We start from the raw sequence: 19,811 nt of genomic DNA on the forward strand, positions 1-19,811 counted from the left end.
TGGAGTCAGTGGTAGGAGGCAAGGAGCAGGGATTCAGACTGCATTATCCTCATTCAAAATAGAGGAAAGCATTATAAATTAATAGAATCTGTGTCCTTCCAGTCTTTCCTTCCATTTTGAAGATTCCTTCTGCACGACTCATGTCTGAGAACACTGTGATTATTGTTATCTACAAATATACACTTGCATCAGCCTTTTGGATCCTTTAAAGCTGTATGTCTGTACATGTGCCTCCCTACAGAAGACCACAAGCCTTGCTTTCCAGGATCATTTCCAAGAAATTTTGAGGGCTGAATGCACTGGAATGACTTTTCCTCTCTCCTTTTTTCTATTTGGGAAAGAAAGAGGAGTTGAAAACTAAAATTTTCAAGGTATACATATACTTGTTCGAAAGCTATCCCTACAACTTTTTTACTAAGTGAAATATTTTATACAGCCTGAGGTTCTTTTCTAACAGTCTTTCTTAGATCTGTGTGTTTATTTAACCAGTTAAATCTCTAGCTTAAATAGTCATACTTTTACTCTCAATCTCTGGTTTATCTGCCATTTTATCTGGGAGGAAATGCATTTTATTTTCTTCCTACCTTGTATGAGTCAATGTTGTGGTACAAACCCTTAACAATTGTTCATCTGATGCAGTTAATTGCCTTACTGGATATACATGGGACAGAGTGAACTATCTTTTCTGAATGTCAAATCAGATTTGCGAAACATTCCTGTTATATTTGTCCCTGGAAAACACTGGACAGAAAATCACATCTATTAAAACTGCATTCATTACAAAATCCAAGGAAATGAAGGTTTTGAATGAATAGCAGCTAATCAAGCAATGTGTCATAAAAGGCAGTAACTAAAGAAAACCAAAGTAAAACATTCACTTGCATTATTGAACATTTTTAGCTTTATTATTATAATAGAATTACAGTCTGACATAAAATAAAGAGCTTTTGCTAAACTCTGTAAAGCAATACATGCTTCTGCCATAAACAACCTCTATTAGATTTAGGTTTTATTGCCACATCACTGCACTGAGGTGCAATAAACATTCAATGTCATCTTTTTAAAATTATCTCAGGAGTAAACAGAAACTGTCCTCTATAAGAGTGTATCATTATTTTCAAGGAAGACTTACTATTATTACATGGTTTAGCAAAGCATTGTAAAAAAGCTACATAGAGTATACCTTGTCTTTGATAAACTGTGCAGTCAAGTTTATACAGTATAATACTATTGGCATAGACTAACTAAGAGGTGATATAATGCAATCATTGCATAGCAAAAAGCAGACTAGGTAAGTAATATTCACATCTAATGTGCAAAACCCAGACCAAAAGGTTGCTATGAATTGCTAGAAAGATAAAATGCCCTAAATGAACACACTAGTTTAACGCCAAAATAACAAGATAAACAAGTACACAGAAGTTAAAGAGCCATAGTTTATTTTTTTCTATACATATATCTACACATGATGCCAGAGATGAAACATCCCCTTTTAAATAAGATCCAATCAGATAACTTATCAAGTTCAGACAGGACTAAATGTTAGACAATGAAGAATTATTAAAAATAAATCTCTAAATAAAACATTAAATATTTCCTTTTGTAGATAGAGAATGTCAACTTTTTGATTTATTAAGAGTTTAGAAATCACTGCCTATTAAACTTGACTCTCAGTAGCTGTTTTTCTAGAGGCTCATGTAGCACTGTTTCAAAATCCATTCCATAGCATAAATTACATTTTTTAATTGATTCTTGCAAATATCCACCATTCTTCCAGTCTCTTTGAAAAAACTTTATCTGAAACTTTATTTCTAAGAGTTAGCAGTAATGATACTGACTAGAATTTTTTTAAAGGGAGCACAATACCTGCAAAATGGACATCTTGTATTTAAAGCCCTTACATATTGTTCCTACAAATATATTGCTACAGTAAAAATGAAATGTAGTAAGTTTACTCAATAAAATCTATTTTCCTGTACATTCTTTTATGTATGACTTCTTTGTATTTAATGCTACATATATTACATCGCTTATTGTAACATTATGTTTCAGCAAATATAGCAGTAATATACAGATGAACTTCTGTCTTAACAAATATTTCACCATTTTTACCTACCAAATATAATCCCATACTTTAGTGTTTATGCATGACCTGAGCAGACCAGTCATTAATCTAATAGTATACATTGGATGACATTGTCAAATTGCAAGCTGCTGTACACTTAACCACTTTACAAATGGAATAAATTCCAAGCACTTTCTGCTTATTTATTTTTGTAAGCTTTCCAGTACCACTGATTTATTTTTTTCATTTAATTCAGGCTCTAAATATGTTTTGTTGAGCATTTAGTAACATATTAAGAGCTAAGAGGTGAATCCTACACAATGTTTTAAGAACACAACTTTAAAAAAGTAAAAAAATGTACAATCTCATGCTGCATATTTACAGATATTCTTTAAATACTATATTTTATCTTTCTGCTATTCATAAATCTCCATCTAAAGCTTCTTTTAATGTATCATTTTATAAAAGAATACATTCAACATATCTAGAGCTTGCAAAAATTTTGTTTGTTTTTGTTTTAACTCTCTAAAACATAGTGATGAGTAAAAGCTATCTTTAAAGCATCCAGGAATTGTTTGGATTACACAGGTGATAGTAGAAATTTGGGATCTGCACTTGGTTGTGCAACTGGTTTTAAATCTAGTCTAGTGACAACTTAATGCTTGGAACAAGCTTGCAGTAAGAGAGCAGATTAAAGCATTTGTTACCATTAGATCTTATGTGCTATACAGTGACAAACTGTACCTAGAGTGAGTAGATTTCCTTTCTCATTAAAGACTATTTAATATTATAAGTCAGGTAGTTTGGAACATATATAAGAGAAAAGGGATTAGGAAAATAACATATCTTATGGGATTCAGCAAATGGAAAGCTTTACATCTTTGAAAATATTATAAACAGTGGCTGAAAAAATGATACAGTCTAGGGTGTGCATCAGGAATGTCATAAAGAATATTTCCCCCATCCATACAATCTTCTGAATAAAAATATCTTTTTCATGTACATATATACTATCTTTTTGGGGATATTCAGTACTAAGCTTGCTACAAATAGTTGCTTTTTTTTTCCACCCTCCCATTACTCTACAACTCTTTTCCCTTTCCAAAATCACTTTTCCAAAGTATAGAGTTTATAATGTTCTCTCGCTCACACAGTTTTTTTTTTTTTTAATATACAGATATATTTTACCTTTTCCTAACTAAAGAAACCTTTATTTTCTTTAAGACAGAGGCAATGAAGCAAATGGGAATTACTGTATGTGAAAAAGGGAAGCAATTCCCAGAGCAAAAGACAAAACAGAACTCTATGAATAAATGAGGTTATTGATGTGGAGTTTGAACCTTTAGCTGGGGCTCCCGGTTTAAGTAGGTAGCCCAGTAGACTAAGTTAAAGATCCCAAAAAGCAGTGGGAAGGCTATTCTCGATAGCCGATCAATTTTACTGACGCTGTTAAAAGTTTTCTTGGGCTCTGCAGGTTTTGTTTCTGGCTTCACTTCTTTGGGCTCAATTGTTGCACTTTTAGCAATGGTTGCCAGCCCAGGGTCCCTTGCAATATTAGGGGTGTAGCTTGTAGCTGCAGCTGTGTATGTGTTGTTTTTCTTGATGAGAGGATCCTTCACTTTCTTTGGCTGAAGAAAGAAGAAAATATTTCATTCTCAATACCTTCTCAACAGACGAAATTATGAAAAAGCACTGTAACATTTTGCAATTAATCAAATTCACAGCACAAAGTGTAAAAAGCTGTACGAGAGAAGTTAGTTCTGTGTATATAACTCATGCAAAATATTTAGGTGAGAAGAAAGACAAAATCATCCATTTGTATTACTTGTATTAGATAAACCAAATTAGGTGATAGATAAAAATGAGACCTGATAGCTGGGCTCACTGGCAAAATCACCTTTAACGATAATCAGCAGTGACAAACCACTCATAGTTCAATATTCCCACAAACATCTGTTTCCCTTCATCAGGATAAAAACAAGATGCCAAATTCTTAATGTAGCCTTTCCAACATTAAGACAAATATTGTGAAATGAAGAGTTTTTACATAATTTATACACAAAATTACACAGAAAATTGTCACGTAACCATGCACTAAAGGAGTGGTTTGCTCAATAAGATGCAAAGCTGTCAGTATTCTGCTTACTAATGGTTTACACCAGAGTCACATGAATTATGGATTAGGAACTTAATGTTCTTGTTTGAATCTTAAAATTGGATCATAATGGCTGAAATGGCATTCCATATGCAAAGACTTTAATGTCTGTATGACTTTTTCATCCACCTACTTATATTGCTAAAGCAAGAATATATTGAATATCTTTTAGGGGAGGAGAACTTATTGAGCTTATTTAAACTTATTTTATCCCTAGGTCCTTATATTTTCTAGTATTATATTTTTGTTATCTAATTATAGGACAAAAATTAAATTTTGATGTCTGGGCATACCAGTTAGAATTCAACTGTCCAGTTTCTGGCAGACCAGACCTGTTCTTCAGCCACTGCCCGAGGATAAACACAGAAGGGAGATGCAGTGGGTCATTAAGAAGGTGTAAGGATTCCTCCACTTATGAGAAAAAAAAAACCCAACAACAAAATATATAGTGAAAACCAATTCCAACAGCTTAGCAAAATCTTCAGGCAGTATTTGCCACAAAAAGAAAAGGCAAATGTTGTCCATTTTATCCTCTTGGGATGGGGGGGATATGGCTGAAAAGAAAATATCAGTGGAATTTGATCTCTTATGTCATTTCCCAAGACACCAAATAGAATTCTCTCCTTTCAAGAAGCAGCTGTCCCAGGGAGGCAATACTTTTTATGTGGTCACAGTACTTTTAATGACAGATCAGCTATAGGTTAATAGCTAATAATGGAGTTTTGATTAAAAAATTCTTGCTCAAGAGGTGAGCATTTCAGGGAGTGGACAGACTCGTGCTGGGCACAGGGGAACAGGAAATGAAGCTGCAAAAGCCTGAGGGCAAGTGGGGAGAGGCTTGTGGAGGAACAGCTTTGGAGCCCCATGCTGGAAGGAAATGTAGGCTCAAATGTTAAAAGTATGCTACTTAGTAAGGAAAGGGATTCACCTAATGACTCTGATGTAGATGTTTTTTAATTCATGGCAATAAAATTCTTAGCTTCAGGCCAAGAACAAGCTTCAAATCTTTGTAACAAACAGGTTAAAAAAATATTCCAACAAAAAAAGGCATGCTAGGTTTTATTTTGTTTGGTTTTGTTGTTTTGGTGTTTGTTTGTTTGTTTGGGGTTTTTTTTTTGGTTTTGGCTGTCCATTTTTTTTCCCCTCCCAGGAAGGGAGGCTGCTAACATGGTTGCTGAGTGTAAAGGCAGTCCTCTTTGCTGCTCATTCAGATATTCTGGTGAGCAGCAATAAATCCAGCAGACAAAAAGCAGCTTCACTGAAGTCTCAGGGGAAACCCTTTCAATAGATTTAAATGTCACTAGAAATCTGATCCACAGAAAACCCTGACACCAGCCTGGGTCTTAATATTTCATGTCAAATTCAACTTCATGAGCAAGGAATATGACAGCTAATTAGAGCTCTAAATTTGATTAAGCTGTGATGCTCTGATCATTGTGAGCTTGCCTTGCTCGCTTTTCCTCACTGCAGAAAACTCACAGGTACCAGCAAATGACACATAAAGCCCCTTACCTGCTAACGAGCACAAAGCCATAAATCTTCCAATGTCTTAAACAATGTTTATTGTGGTGGGTATTGTGTAGGGTTTTTTTTAGAATGTAATTTTCTTGGTAACAAATGAAACAGCTCGTTATAGTAACTACATTACAAGGGAGGATAAAGTAGCAAGGCAATATTTAATATTTAAGGATGCAGTTCTATAAATGCAGTTCATTTTTATAACAAATGTCATGAAAACACAAAAAGAATCAAAAAGATTATTTTCAGTGAAAGTATCATCAATAACTGAAAACTCAACATTCAGCAGCAGTTGTGTAGCTCATTACTGTAAATTTCTTTTGATACTTCACTCATTTGTTCTACAAGACTTTTGTAGTAGTTGCCATTGTATAAATGCCCTAATTTAGTTTGTAGGTTTTTTCACTGACTTACACAACTAATATACATAAATAATATATATGCATATAATCCTGAATTAAAAATATATCTTTGCATACCAGTGATTACATCTGCTCCTCCAATACCTGTTTTGTTGGATCTCTAGTCTGTGAATGTTCAGGATTACCAGCTGGGGAAATTCACCCAACTGAATGAGCTTTCTCACAGGAGCAGCTGACATGGTAACTCATAGGAAACAGGAAACTTCTCTTTCATCCCCTAAATGTCCTCAACAATTTCTTGATGCAGCTGTGGTTTACGGACCAGGTCTGATCCCAGACAGAAAGAAATCAGTGAGAGTTTTCTCTAATGCATTCATGGAGGTACAGATCAGGATTGCACACTCCCAGCACAGCTCTCAATTCCTCCTTCTAAACAAACACATTTTTCCTATAGCTAAGAAAGGAAAAAAAGAACTCCTGTGATGATTTATTTGGTTATGATGATAGAGCAGCCCTTCTGAGTTTCATGCTGGGGAGCACTATACCTTGGGAACTGTCAAATACTGCAGCCACAAAATTTTTTTACCTACATTTACACTGAGGCATCCACACTTTCTCTTGTTCAAACAGAAAAAAAATTGCCTTCTCTTATAATAATACACATTCATCTTTGTTTCTGCTCAATTCCCAAAGTCAAAATCTCAGTAGAATATTTCATTATTAATAGCATTACTTATCACCCAGTATGTCGGAGGTAGTATTTAGGTATTAAATGTCTAAGTAATCATGGCTTAGAAATGCTGTACGTGGACACAGGAGTAAATTCTTCTGGAGCAATAACTGTTGTACACAATAAGAATTTTGAATATGCTAGACCTCCTCCCATAGAGTGAGCAGGCGTGGCAGAGTGTGATATTCTGGGGTGGATGTGGGGTGGTGTTACCTTTTCTGGAACGACGCTCTTGCCATCCCACGCGTAGCCTCTCTTGGTGAAGTAGTTGACGGTGGCGAACTCGATGAGCGCCGAGAAGACGAAGGCGTAGCACACGGCTATGAACCAGTCCATGGCGGTGGCGTAGGCCACCTTGGGCAGCGAGTTCCTCGCGCTGATGCTCAGGGTAGTCATGGTCAGCACAGTCGTCACTCCTGCAAAGCAGAGTTTGTGTCTTCAGGCTGTTTTTTGTGCTTCATGTCCCAGCTGTTATAGGTGGTAAAGGCTTTTCTACACCTCTGGTTCTTACAAACTTCCCCACCTGAGTTCAGTTGCTAAATGAGGATATCAGGTTTCCACTTCTGTGGAAGTTGCAGGACTTTCAAAACATTTTTTATGTTTTCATTCTTTGATGTTGTTATAATAGAATACTATTTTTAAAGTTGGAATGGACACATTATTTGTGAACTACTTTACTCTTCCTGGTATTTGAAGGATTTTGTTGCTGTTCTGTATTCATGCCCTGCAAATTGTACTACAGAGGTAACGATTTAGCATCTTTAGTTCTTTCTTGCAGCAGTTGAGATACTTAGAAAACTAAAAAAACTTGTTTCAGCTTGTTTGGGATATTATACTTCAAGGATCTCTTCAAGGGCACCAAGCTTTATGTTTTTGAATTGATGGTTTTACAGATTTCTGTCCCTTTATTCACTGACACCCTGAACATAGCAAAGATTTTATGTAAGAATGACAATGTAATTTGCATCTCTGATATCAGAGCTTCTCACTGCTGAACCTTTCCTCTCACCTGGCCCCACAGAGCAAGCAGGACTGTACTGAATTCACTCTGCTTGCAGCTGCTTGGAAAAATGAATCTCCGAGTGCACGCAAGGCATTTACATCAAATCACATGTCCACAAGTTACCTTGACAACTGCACTGTCATGTCTTGAATGTGTCTGGCGAGTTCATCTTCGCTGCACTGAGTGTTAGTAGAAATGAACAGTGCTCTAAAATAGGTCAATTAATGAACAACTTATTTATGTGGTAGTGTGAAAAGCTTGAATTATTAGTGCCTAATGAGGAAGCAATTTCTCTTTTTTGAGATGCAACCAAATGTGTTCTTTGACTTATTGCTAGTGACCTTATGTTTCTCTTACATAGTAGCAAAATAAAAATTTAAGAAATTTTATTTTCTGTGGTAGTAAGTGGGCTAAAAGATCAATGTTGTGTTTCTGTGTGTATATGCATTCATGAAAGGTGTTCTGAAACTTTGTTTCACTGCCATTTTGAAATGAAAAAGCTATCTTGATACAAAATGATGGAGCAAACCCAAGCATATTTACTAAATAACTGTCTTCTAAAAGGAAAACTGAGAAATTTGTGGGTTCTTGAGCCAGTGAAGATAGCAGTTTGAAAATTGTGCAGTATTATATATTATCCATTTAGACTAGGAAATTCTGCTCTCCATCTAATGACAGTGAAGTACAGCATTTCAAACTGATGATCAGACATTTCTTTTTAAATGATATGTGCAAAAAGAGGTAAAATTGTTACAATTTCAATGGATTTGACTATAAAACCCCCTAGTAAAGCAGTTCTCGGCAAAGCTGATGTTAAAAATTCAGAATTAATTTTAGTTGCTAATCTAAACAATATTATGTAAATCAAATTTAATTATACTGTAGTCTAAACCACTGTTCTGTAAATGCACATCTGCATATCAACAGAAAGCCACTGCTTGGTTCATGAGGTCTAAGGCTATGCAAGTTGTGATTGATTTCCAGAGAAATTGAGAAACTAAAGCACAGCTGTGAATGGTGCAAGAAAAGATCCATAAAAATAGCTCTTGTTCAACACGAGCTTCAGAGTCTGCATTTCTCAACAGTGACTCTCTGTCTTTGCCATGTTCAGAACAAATGAGTTAATTCTCTTTGGCAAAGCCAAAGGGCCCAAAGCATCCTGTCCTTGCAGTGCCCTGAGGCAGCAAAACGAGTGTCAAAGCCAGCTTGGCTGGGGATGCTTCCACCTCCTGCCAAAGGTGTTCAGCAGTCCCATCTGGATATCACCAAGGACTAGGTCACATAGCAGAAATCTCAGGTTCTAGCTTTCCTAAATGAAAATTCACTGCATTTTTTTTTTTCAAATATGTACTTTACTTGGGTTAATATCTCCAAAGAATATAAAAGAATATAAGAGTTTTAAGATAAGCATTTGTAAGCAGTGGTTAAACTCTAGGGACCAGCTGTATAAACTGGAGGGTCTTTTAGATTTTCTTCTCACTGCATTCCTTGAGTGCATGTATTCACTGCTGTAAGCACAATAAATTGTTGCTGAGCTAACAGTAGCCTGTAAAAGGGATTAAGGGGGAAAAAAATTAAAATAAGAATTTTCCAAGAGCCTAAAGATGCCAAATGACAGATACCCACTGATTAAAGCCTTTTTGATAATCCCATGACTAACATTATTGCCACTGTCAGAGATGTTTTATTCATAATCTGATTGTTTTGGAATATTCAAATGGTAATGGATGGCTTGAGGTATTTTCAGGTCTCCTTCTATAGTCAATTCCAAATCAGTTTAAAAGCTTTGGAGCTATATCTTCACAACTAAATTTGTTAGCTCTTGTGTGCTGCAGCATGTCCAGGCTCACACTGTTCTCCAATACCATGTTACAATAAATACATTTACCATAACATTTCTGAAACCCAATTGCCTCATGATTGCCAGGAGGTTTATAGGTCTTGCTTACCAAATACAGTTCTTGCTGGAACAGATTCTCTGTTAAGCCAGAAGGACACCTGTGACAGTATCACTGTCATGATGCATGGCAGATAAGTCTGGATGACAAAGTAACCAATCTTCCTCTTCAAATGAAAATGGGTAGTCATAACAACATATTCCCCTAAAGCCAAGAAAAAAAGAACATGAAAGCTTTTATAAATATACACATCAGAGGTCTTTGTAGGAAGTATTTTTCATTACATTCACCCCTATTATAAAATAGAAGTCCTCAAATCAAAATGGATCAGCTCTGAAGAAAACACTTAATAAACCTGGTGGGTTTTTCTAATTTTTCCTTAATAATACAAAGCTAGACATTTCTGGGAAATGCTAATTAAATTTACATATTTTCTCTGCTGAGTAGTGAATGAAAGTCTACCTTAACTGGTGGCTGCTTAACGCTCTTGTAGAAGGTCTTATTCCACTAGAAAATGCTAAGCCACCACAGCGTAACCATGTAAACTTAATCTAAAGACTAAATCAAGGCAGCCTCCCAAAAATGTTTCTGTTGGGCCAAGCTTAAGATGTAATTGCTGCTGTGACAGTGTTTGTATTACCACTGTTGGTGCTTTATGTACTCTGAAGTGTCCCTCTTCTGCTAGTTTAGGACCCTAGTAAATTATTATTCTCTCCTGAAATAAATTATTGCTACAAGAATAGTACACAATATTTTCATTAGCTTTGGGAGCTTTTGGAGCAACAAGGTTGTATGAGCTGGGTACTCCAAATGCAATGAAATTAATTGTTTTTATATATAAATAAATTTTATTTATACTTTCAATAATAAATATAAATATATCTAATATTCTAATATATTTATGTCATTCCATAAACCTTTCTTACCAGCAGAGCAAATATTGCTGATTTTCAGATCATTATTTATATAATTTTAAATGGATTTTGGCAAACAGTATATTCTCCAAAGATTGAAAAGCCTATTGTTGTGGGTTGTTTTTTTTTTTTTGTTTGTTTGTTTGTGTTTTTTTTTTTTTTTTTGAGTAGACTGATTCTTCTTATTATGCAATGAACATCTTAGGAATGAAACAAGTAGACACGTAACTGAGTGGAAACTTCTGTCTAGATTAGAGATGACATGTGAAATTACTGTAGTTCTATTTTAAAATGTAGGCAGATGGATGGAGAAAACTGCTCTTGTACAGGAAAAGCTTAAACTTGATTGAAAAACTGTGTCTAGACATTGACTGCTTATGCACAGAGCATGTCAAATGCCCATTTCTGTAACGCAGAGTCCAGAAGAACGTTCATTTGAGCAATCTTGCTCAATTTCTAACCCCAAGAAAAGCTTATTTATAAGATATGACAATACTCTTTCAATATAAAAGACAGCAGCAAAGGGGGAAAAGAGAATAAATTTTAAATTTAATGGTAAAGCAAAGGATATACAAGGATTTTTTTTTTTATTTCAAAAATAGGAATGGCTGTAGTATAGTGGGAATTATTACTTAAATTTTCCTCACCTTTCTTTAACTTTCACTGAAACAAACTCCTTCTCCTCTGTAGCAGAGATTATGATCTTACAAAAGGTGCCAGTCTTGGCTAGGAGAGCCAATAATTTAATTTTATCTACTTAAAATATGACGTGGGAAACTATTTTAATGCAATCAGATATAGAATGCGCACAACTGTATGTCAGAATTAATTCACTGATTGTAGATGGCAAGCTAAGAATACAGAGTGAACACACCACTGTACTCTGAAGCTTTATTTAGCTGCCTAAATTATAAAAAGTATTTTTAACCTCTGGAAAATGAGAACAAGATCCAAAGCATAAAGGCAATTAAAAAGACAGGGATTACTCTCGTCTGTTACGCACTGCAGCAGGTCTGAGCTGGGAGTCAGAAAAAGGTAACGCTGGGAGGAGTGAATTGGGCAAAGCAGAGGCCTCCAATAATGCTCTGCACTTCAGTTACAAGGCACAGCCATGTGAAGTTTCTGAAGTTTCCACAGTACCAATGGACTGCACTTATTGGGCAGTCACTTGCTAAAAGATAGTCGATGTTTGATAAGATTGATTGAACTGACTGCAGGACATGAAAGCACTCCAGTTATTCACTGCATCTTTAGCTTTCCATATTTTCTGCCTTTCTTTAATTGAATAGCGTCGCCACATTTGTGACAGCTGCTGATCACTCCCATAACTTCCCAATTCCTCTGTGATTCTATTTTGGAAGCATTGCAAAGTCATAAAATTCCCTACAAAATTCCCTACAATCTAAAATTTCAAATAGCTCTTGAGTAAAATATTGCCTATGTCTGACTGCTGGGCTTTCACAAGTTGTAGCTTATACCTCTTATATTCTCTTATCTCTTATCTTTTCTTATTCAAGGAAGTTAGAAAGAAAGGTATTTCCTCTTAGCTAAATTGTAATTCCCAAACTCTTCTACATACAACTGTGTTGTGCAGATAAATCTGGTTTTCCTTTTATTTATTCCAATGTTTAAATTAGTTTATATGTAATACACAATATGAAGCATTTAAAAGTCATAAAAAATTCTGCATATATATTAAATTAAATTTTGAATAACTGTCCACGCTGGAATATTTCCAGAGGTCTGGGAGAGTTTGTTCTTGTGTTCAGTGCTTCTGTAGGTACAGTTTTTAATCAGCCCTTAATCCTACAATGTTTTGCAATAAGTGAGTCAAATGTGCAGGTGGTATAAACTAACCTGTGCCCATAGAAAAAGTAGTTGATAATTCAGTAAAGTTACATTAAAGCTATGTCTCAGTGTTCTGTAAATTATTTGTAAAAAAACAGATTTATCAGCACCTGAAGTTAATGTGCATCACATAAAGTCTGAGGTGGGGACTGAGTTTCTTCTTCATGTCTTCTTCTAGTACTGTAGGTAAAGAAGTAAGGCTTTCCTTGCCATTAATTTAAAACAAAGTATTTATCATTTACTATTTATGCCATGTAACTCAGTTAAAAAACCTCTTAAGAACAACATAATCTCTGCATATTTACAGAGATAAGGAAAAAAAATAAGTGTTTTGAATATAAATTCTGATGATTCTCAGTGTAAAGCAATGTTTTCAAGGTGGCAAAGTAATTCTATATAACTAGAAACCTGCACAAGCCCTTTAAGCGTTTGTTAAGGTGCTTACAAAAAGGATCATTTAAAAATCTTTCTGAGTCAATATGAATCAGTGGCTGGAGAAAAGGTATTATTAACCACTACTGATCCTTACCTTTAGTATGGGAAAAGCAAAGCATTTTTCTTTCCAAAGCAAATAATGAAAAATTTTCCTTTGAGACATTGAATTCGCAAGCAGTAAATATGTTTCTTCCTGAACTCTGTATTCTTATCTATTGCAGCCTGAATTGCTGCAACACTTATCAGGTAGTAATTAAAGAGGATTGTAAATTTACAAATACCAAAAAGATTCTGAAATGGAATTGGTTTTAGTTTTGGTAACTATTCCAGTTAGTTCTTTGTACTGTTTTTCAGCATCTAGACAACAATATCTTCATCTCAGAATATTTCAGGTATTAACCATACTGTATTTAACTTTATAGATACAATGGTAAAGACTTTTCCTCAGGTAGAAAAAGTAGGCAGAATTCATATCTTTGAAATAGTATGGGCAAAACAAATTGTTTGTTTATTCATGGAAATCCATGAAGAAATATTACACTTATGTTTCAGTTCTGTTTGAAAATTTCTTGTCTGCCCTTCTTAACAGTTTATAGTGTGCTCCTCACGTTGCTGTCTAATTACCCTGAACCATGTTTGGTGTTTCTATTTGGTTTAGTTATGCTCCCTCATGAGTCTTTTCTGATTATCCTGCTGCCCTTAGAGCACATGCAGCAGGCAGGGAGCAAAGGCAGCCCCACAGGCTGGCAAGGTCTCCCTGAGAGCACCAAGAGCTGAGATCCCTGCAGTTCCCCTCAAATCCTATTGACTTTCCAGCAAAGGGCAGCTGGGGTGAATTACTGGCTGCAGAAATGCCAGTGGCAACATTTCCATCTGTGGGCAGGTCAAAATTTCTGCCCTTTTTACCTGCTTGTTGCACACCTCTGTGCTCAGCAGTGGGAGGAGCTGTGTTGATGCTGTTCTCATGCAAAGTTCCTATTATTGCCATCCCACTTACTTTTACATCAACTGAACAGAAGCTTCCAAGCAGTAACCTAGAAACTTGTCTGTGAGATGTTTCTTGGCTTAATAGAGCAGATGAATAAATTTTAACAAGCTAAATAAAAAAATTCAGACACAACTTCCAGTTCACCTTAAAGTGACTCACTTTCCCTTAAATGTTCATTGACTTTAATAGCAACACATTAGGAAATTTATTTTATGCAGTTAGAAGTGTATTTCTCTCTAAGTCACAATGTTGGGTGTACCCAGAGCAATACAACCACTTCCCCTAAAGCGGAGCTGCTTTTGGTCCTTTGACCAATCTGGTCAACAGAGCTCTTGTTCATGCCCAGTGCTCAGTTTCTTACTGCATTTAGATCATCCAAATTATTAGAAAAGAAACTTTAAAACATTTACATCTTGAAACAAGCACTGCCAAGTTTAAAAAACAAGGGGCTGTAGCCAGTTTCAAGGTTACAGGTATGTCATACTATAAATGTCAGATGTATTTCTGTATCGCATTAAATTTTTGGAGTTAAAGCTAGTGGCAGCATTAAAGGAAATCATGTTTGGATGTTACAGACGGTTTTGAGTTTGATGACAGTTTTTTTTTCATTCTCTAAATACTTCCTTGAGAAACTATGTACTTGCTTTTACAGACCTCACTGCTTCCAGAAATATGATCTTTGAGGATTCATTTGTTATGCTATTTTTATCAGCCTATATAGTAGCTAATAATATGAGAAGAACATGAGGAGTGCTTCTTTATTACATAAATTATTGTTTTTTCTGGCTACATTTGATACTGTAGGAAGCTTTTTAATTGTTCACATATCTTTACCACTAGTTGAAGTAGGAAAATAATCCTAGGATGTATTATCTTTCCAGAGTCATGTTTTCCTAATCTGAAGTACATATATTATAATTTGCCCCTCACTCTTATGTCTTTGTATTTTTTAATCCTGCTCTGAATTATGTCTTGACAGTTAAATATCATCCTTCCAAAATATTTGTCACAGACCTGTACTGGACTGCACAATTCCAGAGTCCACAGTTTGTCCAAGCAGATCATACTGGTTCAGTCGAGAGCCATCTTCAGCCACAACCACTGACCTTGCTGGTTCCCGTGTCCACTCATACACAACCTCTGCTCTGGTATAAGCATCTGATTTAAAAGAAATAAATTGCATTTAAATTTTGCAATTTCTGTTGCCTTATGGCTTTGTCAGAACAATTTTGAGCAGTAGTTTGAATATTTAATTCTCATTATCTGTGGAAACCCTCAACTATCTTACTGGAATTTATCTATAGGAAGTACAATTGATTTTTACAAAATAGCTAAATATCTGCTGTAGGGCTGGATTAAGGGTGGTTCTCTATGGCATGAATATATTTCCCTCTTATATATTTCCTGCCTGTGTAAAGAAGTGTGAAGAGAGTGAGAAGTGGAATTTCATAAGCATGCAAGAACTCCAATTCTTTTTCTAACTTCCAGCTATTGTAAAGAAAGATGAGCCCCAAACTTTTCAATTTTCATAGTGTGATGTTGTCTGGGCCTCTGTAAGTCCCTCTCAGAGCGGCTTCAATGATCTTCTCATCCTCAGCCTGGCTACAGCTCCCATTTGGTCATGCCCCATCACACTGTCTTGCTGTAAAATGGGGCTAGCAGACATTTCTGAGGCTGCCTAGGAGAAAGTGAGTTTAACTCACAGTAAGTCTATTTTTTGGTTTTTGCTTTGGTAATTTCTGAATAGTTCTCACACTCAAGACTTTAGTTTGGAACAAGGCAAAAGAAAAGTACTGTGGGCTCTCCAAGCCCAGGCAGTCTGGTGTGTTACACAGAGAATTCAGCAGCATCTACACATGCCATCGAGGGGCTTTGTGCTGTTATTTATGTTCTTTCCAGAATATTTTTAATCCTAATTCTGTAGTAAAATTCTGCTGTCATTTTGTGCTGTTTGGAATCTGGCAGCTCTCACTCGGAGCAGTTGGGTGGGAGTTAATTGACTACACAGAGGCAGCTCATATAATTCTTTACACCTAAAATGTACCCAAAGGCATGAATGGGCATGAATGTGTGGCCAGAATCTGCATCAAGCTTGCACCCACCAAAGGCAGCTGGAGTTGGATGGGATATATTAGGGCATTCAAAATGACAGAAGGATTCTACCTACAAGATGAGAATTTCCCTTTTTTCAGACTGACAAGCAGGAAGGGAAAGGGAGGAATCTGATTCACTTAACCTCGTTTGTGAGTTAGCAATTTTACCTTATCAGTGTAAGAGATAACAGCTAGTAATTGAAGAGTTGGCTGGGTAGAATGTGCTGGTAAATTAATTGCATGGCATTTGATTCTGCATTATTGAAACTGAAGGGTGCTTTATCTTTGGGCTTCATATTCCCTAAGCATTGTAACATATCAACATAGCTTGGAATATGTTTTTGGAGTCAATGGCAAAAGCAAATCTACATCTTAATAATTCTGACTTTAATGGCCTGAGTAAACACAGAAATTGACTTGCTAATCTAGTCACATAAAGACAGTAATAAAATTAATTTTCAAGCATTTGTTCTGGAGTATGAGAATAGCTTGGAGGAGAGAGGAATGCTTTTCTGAGCTACTGAGAATGACTGGATTGGTTTAGAGGGAAGGGGGTGCAGTGGGCAGTGCTAGAAATGAGCTGCCAGATTTGGTTCTCAATTCTGCTGCCCCCCTCAGCTTCCAATTCATGTTGCATAAGCAGCAATGCAGCCATCTGCTCCCATCACTGCTGGTTTCCAGAGTGGCCTCAGTTTTAAACTGACAATCAGATGTTTGTGGTAAGAGTTGAGGAGAGCATCTGCCTTTCTGATTTTGTTTTGCCAACATATTTTGTTGTTCCAGAATTTCTCTAGCATTTGTTACATTGAATTTACACTGGAATAACCTCTAGCTTAAGCTGCTCTTTGGCAAATCACTTTAGCCTTGGAGCTGGGTCAAACATTTATTGGTCCCTACAGTATGGGCAGAGGCCACAGGAGATGTGCAACTCCTTCATTGTGAAGCTTTTAGGAATCCAGCTCCAAGAAGTGATGAGTAACAGTGGAGGACATAAAAAACCTCTTATCCAATTTAATCTAAAACAAATGGAGCTAGGCAAACACTACCTTGGGGAGCTAAGTGTTAGATTGTAGTCTGCACTTTAAGCATGGATTTTGTGACAATTAAATTCATTTCCAGTAAATTTTCCAGTCCATTAAGATGAATATAATTAATTGATATAGTTTGACAAAAATGTCCCAAATGTATTTAAATATTATTCTCACTTAAAAAATGGAAATTAATTATAAGATCTGTTCTTTTTTCATGTGTAACAGTGAGTCCCACTTTCCTAACTTGCTTGGGTCCAGCCATTTGTCCTGTTGGATATATTCCTATTTATATCAAGAAAGAAATATTGAGAGAAATATTCTATAACTTGATAATTTTGGCACATGATCTGATGAGAAGGAAGGGAGAGATCCAGCTTTAAGGTCTGTTCTCAACAGTGAATTCTTCATGTAGTGCTTGCAGTAGAACCATGCTACAGAAGGAACTCCTCCACATGAGGATGCCAGATTAGGAGCTCGTCTGAATTTAGTGAAAGAATGAAAAGTTTCCTTGAAAACTCCTTGTTTTTTTGTCTAATGATCTTTTCATGCATTTATGGTTACTTGTTTTTTAGGACAGCTTTCAAAACCTGTAAAACATGACAGTCCACAGCGGTACTCTGAGCTTAGAATGTCAATTATTGCCTTTGAGTGGTGTAACAAATGGCCTTTCTATCAGAAATATCAGTGATTTTTTGGTTCAATTAAGAAAATTAAGTATATTATGAAAAAATATTTTTTAAGGATAAAAAGATCAATTTTGATACAAAAGATGCAGATACACTTGCATGTTTTTCTGCTGTCTTGTTCTTGCCTTCTGGTGTGGTTCTGGACTTTTATGCAAATCCACATTATCTATCCCTTTTATTTAATAATTTCTGTAAATCTTAGTCATTTAACTGAGGCAAAGTAATCTGCAAAGCCGTGCACTGCGTGAACAGATACATTAATCTGGGACAGAGTGAGCCAGAAAGAACTCAGTGTAGGAAAAGAATGGGAAATATTGTTCATACTGGGGAAGGTCTGGTGTTTAGGCTATGGATCAGAGATGCACAGATGTGGTGATAGGGGTCTTGTCGTGTCTATAAAATTCAGTCTAGTAAATCAAATTTGTTCGGAAACTGTTCCTGGCTTATATTGTCATTAGCAGGTTTTTTGCAGGATTAGCCATGTCCCTGCCTGGCAGTGCCAGCACCACGCCTGCAGGGACACTTTAGTGAGCACATCAAAAGAAATTCCATCCTGCAGCCACTCCTGATCTCGCTGGGATCTTGGGTGCACAGATCTCTTATTAATCAAGAACCCACTGCAGTATCTGTCCTGTTATAAACTGGAGTAAATCTTCCCCCCACTCCCACTCTCTTTCACGAGATATTTGGAAAGATTTATTGTAAGTGCTCTCTAAGAAAACTGAACATTCAAGGAGGAAGCTATTCTTGTCAGTTATACTCTAAGGTTTTGTTCTCTAAGCCTTATCTAGGAGATTAGCAGCTCTTTAAAGACAAAACATCAGCGCTGTCTCATGGCAAACATAGAACTATTCAGCCCAAAGTAAATTATCACCCTGTCGGGTACCATGAAGAATGAATTGGGTTTTCTGTTTGTTGACTTCTAAAATTGATCAAGCCACTAAGTAACCATTATCAGCGAAACGACCCATTTCTGTTAGGAAAAAAGTAGCCATTGAGGAAACAATTTGTACACTATTACATCTTCCATATATTTTAACTTCCTTGTTTGTGTTAAACAAACCAAACTAAATTAGAGCGTCACTTTTTTTTCTCTATGTTTTATTTCCAAAAATACTATGTTTAGTTAAGTGTCAGGCTGGTTGCTATTCACACTGAAGTTCTGGGGAAAATTCCCAACTTATCAAAAGCTTTCTTAGTGATTGCACTAATTTCAATTATCCCGATTTCAATTATATTTCAATGGCTTTGTTCTGTATGTTCTCTCATCTAGGGCTATGTATGCTGCAAATGTAGGACTCTATTTGGAGATTTCTGAGATTTTTCACTTCCAAAAATCTTCCATGGGTGTATATGGGTATCTTCTACTCCTAGGAAAAACCTTGATCTAAACATACCAAGACTACAGTAGCAAAACTGTTTTCACCTAAACCAATTCAGTTATCCATTGTGTGTATTGCTTTTCTTTAAGACTGATCTTGGGTTTTAACAGAACAAAGCAATTATACAATTATCAACATTTTCTATGTGACAAACTACTTTTCTAGATATTTTGAGCACTGTCATTTTCATCTTTGGTGAATGTCCAGACATCACATTGTAGGATATTTAAGAAAGGTAAGCAAGGTCTGTTATATTTTGTATATATATATATATATATAAAGAATAAAGATACAACCCTGATAAAAACGTGAAAAATACACAAGTTTAAAACCTTGAGGTTTTCTCAGTTGCAAAATACTCTTTTTAAGTGGCCTAAAAGTGGGAGAAACCTCCATTTAAAATAAACTTACAGCTTCCAAATTTCAAGGGGCAAGCATGTGCATCCATAGGAAAGTCTTCTAAATGCATTGGACATTCTGCTCTCACAGTCAATCTATAATGGATTAATGAGCAAAAGGACACATTTATTCTAGTTTCATAGAAATAGCAAATAGACTTCTATTAAGACACACAGCATAAGTACAGCACAGTATCTCTTATGTGATTAATTAGTGGTTAAAACGGGACCTGAATTGTCTGGCTGAGGGTGCAACTGCTCTGCCCCTCTGCCCTTCCTCATGGTCCATCGGAGGCAGGCTCAGG

The 19,811-nt window shown here is 36.0% G+C and overlaps 1 protein-coding gene across 3 annotated transcripts in view; it reads right to left on the reverse strand.

Annotated features, from left to right (window-relative positions):
- Nucleotides 1-878: 878 nt before the first annotated feature.
- The window catches only part of GABRA1 (gamma-aminobutyric acid type A receptor subunit alpha1), a 41,608-nt gene continuing 22,675 nt past the window's right edge, over nt 879-19,811 (reverse strand). For all 3 annotated transcript variants that reach the window (XM_053956608.1, XM_053956607.1, XM_053956609.1), the window contains exons 6-10: nt 19,520-19,602; nt 14,931-15,074; nt 9,783-9,935; nt 7,044-7,246; nt 879-3,693 (exon numbers count right to left, since the gene is read on the reverse strand). In XM_053956608.1, the coding sequence (XP_053812583.1) occupies nt 3,385-3,693; nt 7,044-7,246; nt 9,783-9,935; nt 14,931-15,074; nt 19,520-19,602 (892 nt within the window). In that variant the 3' untranslated portion in view covers nt 879-3,384. The remainder of the gene's footprint in view (nt 3,694-7,043; nt 7,247-9,782; nt 9,936-14,930; nt 15,075-19,519; nt 19,603-19,811) is intronic.

The sequence above is a fragment of the Vidua chalybeata genome, chromosome 15, assembly GCF_026979565.1.
Source record: "Vidua chalybeata isolate OUT-0048 chromosome 15, bVidCha1 merged haplotype, whole genome shotgun sequence".
Lineage (NCBI taxonomy): Eukaryota > Metazoa > Chordata > Aves > Passeriformes > Viduidae > Vidua > Vidua chalybeata.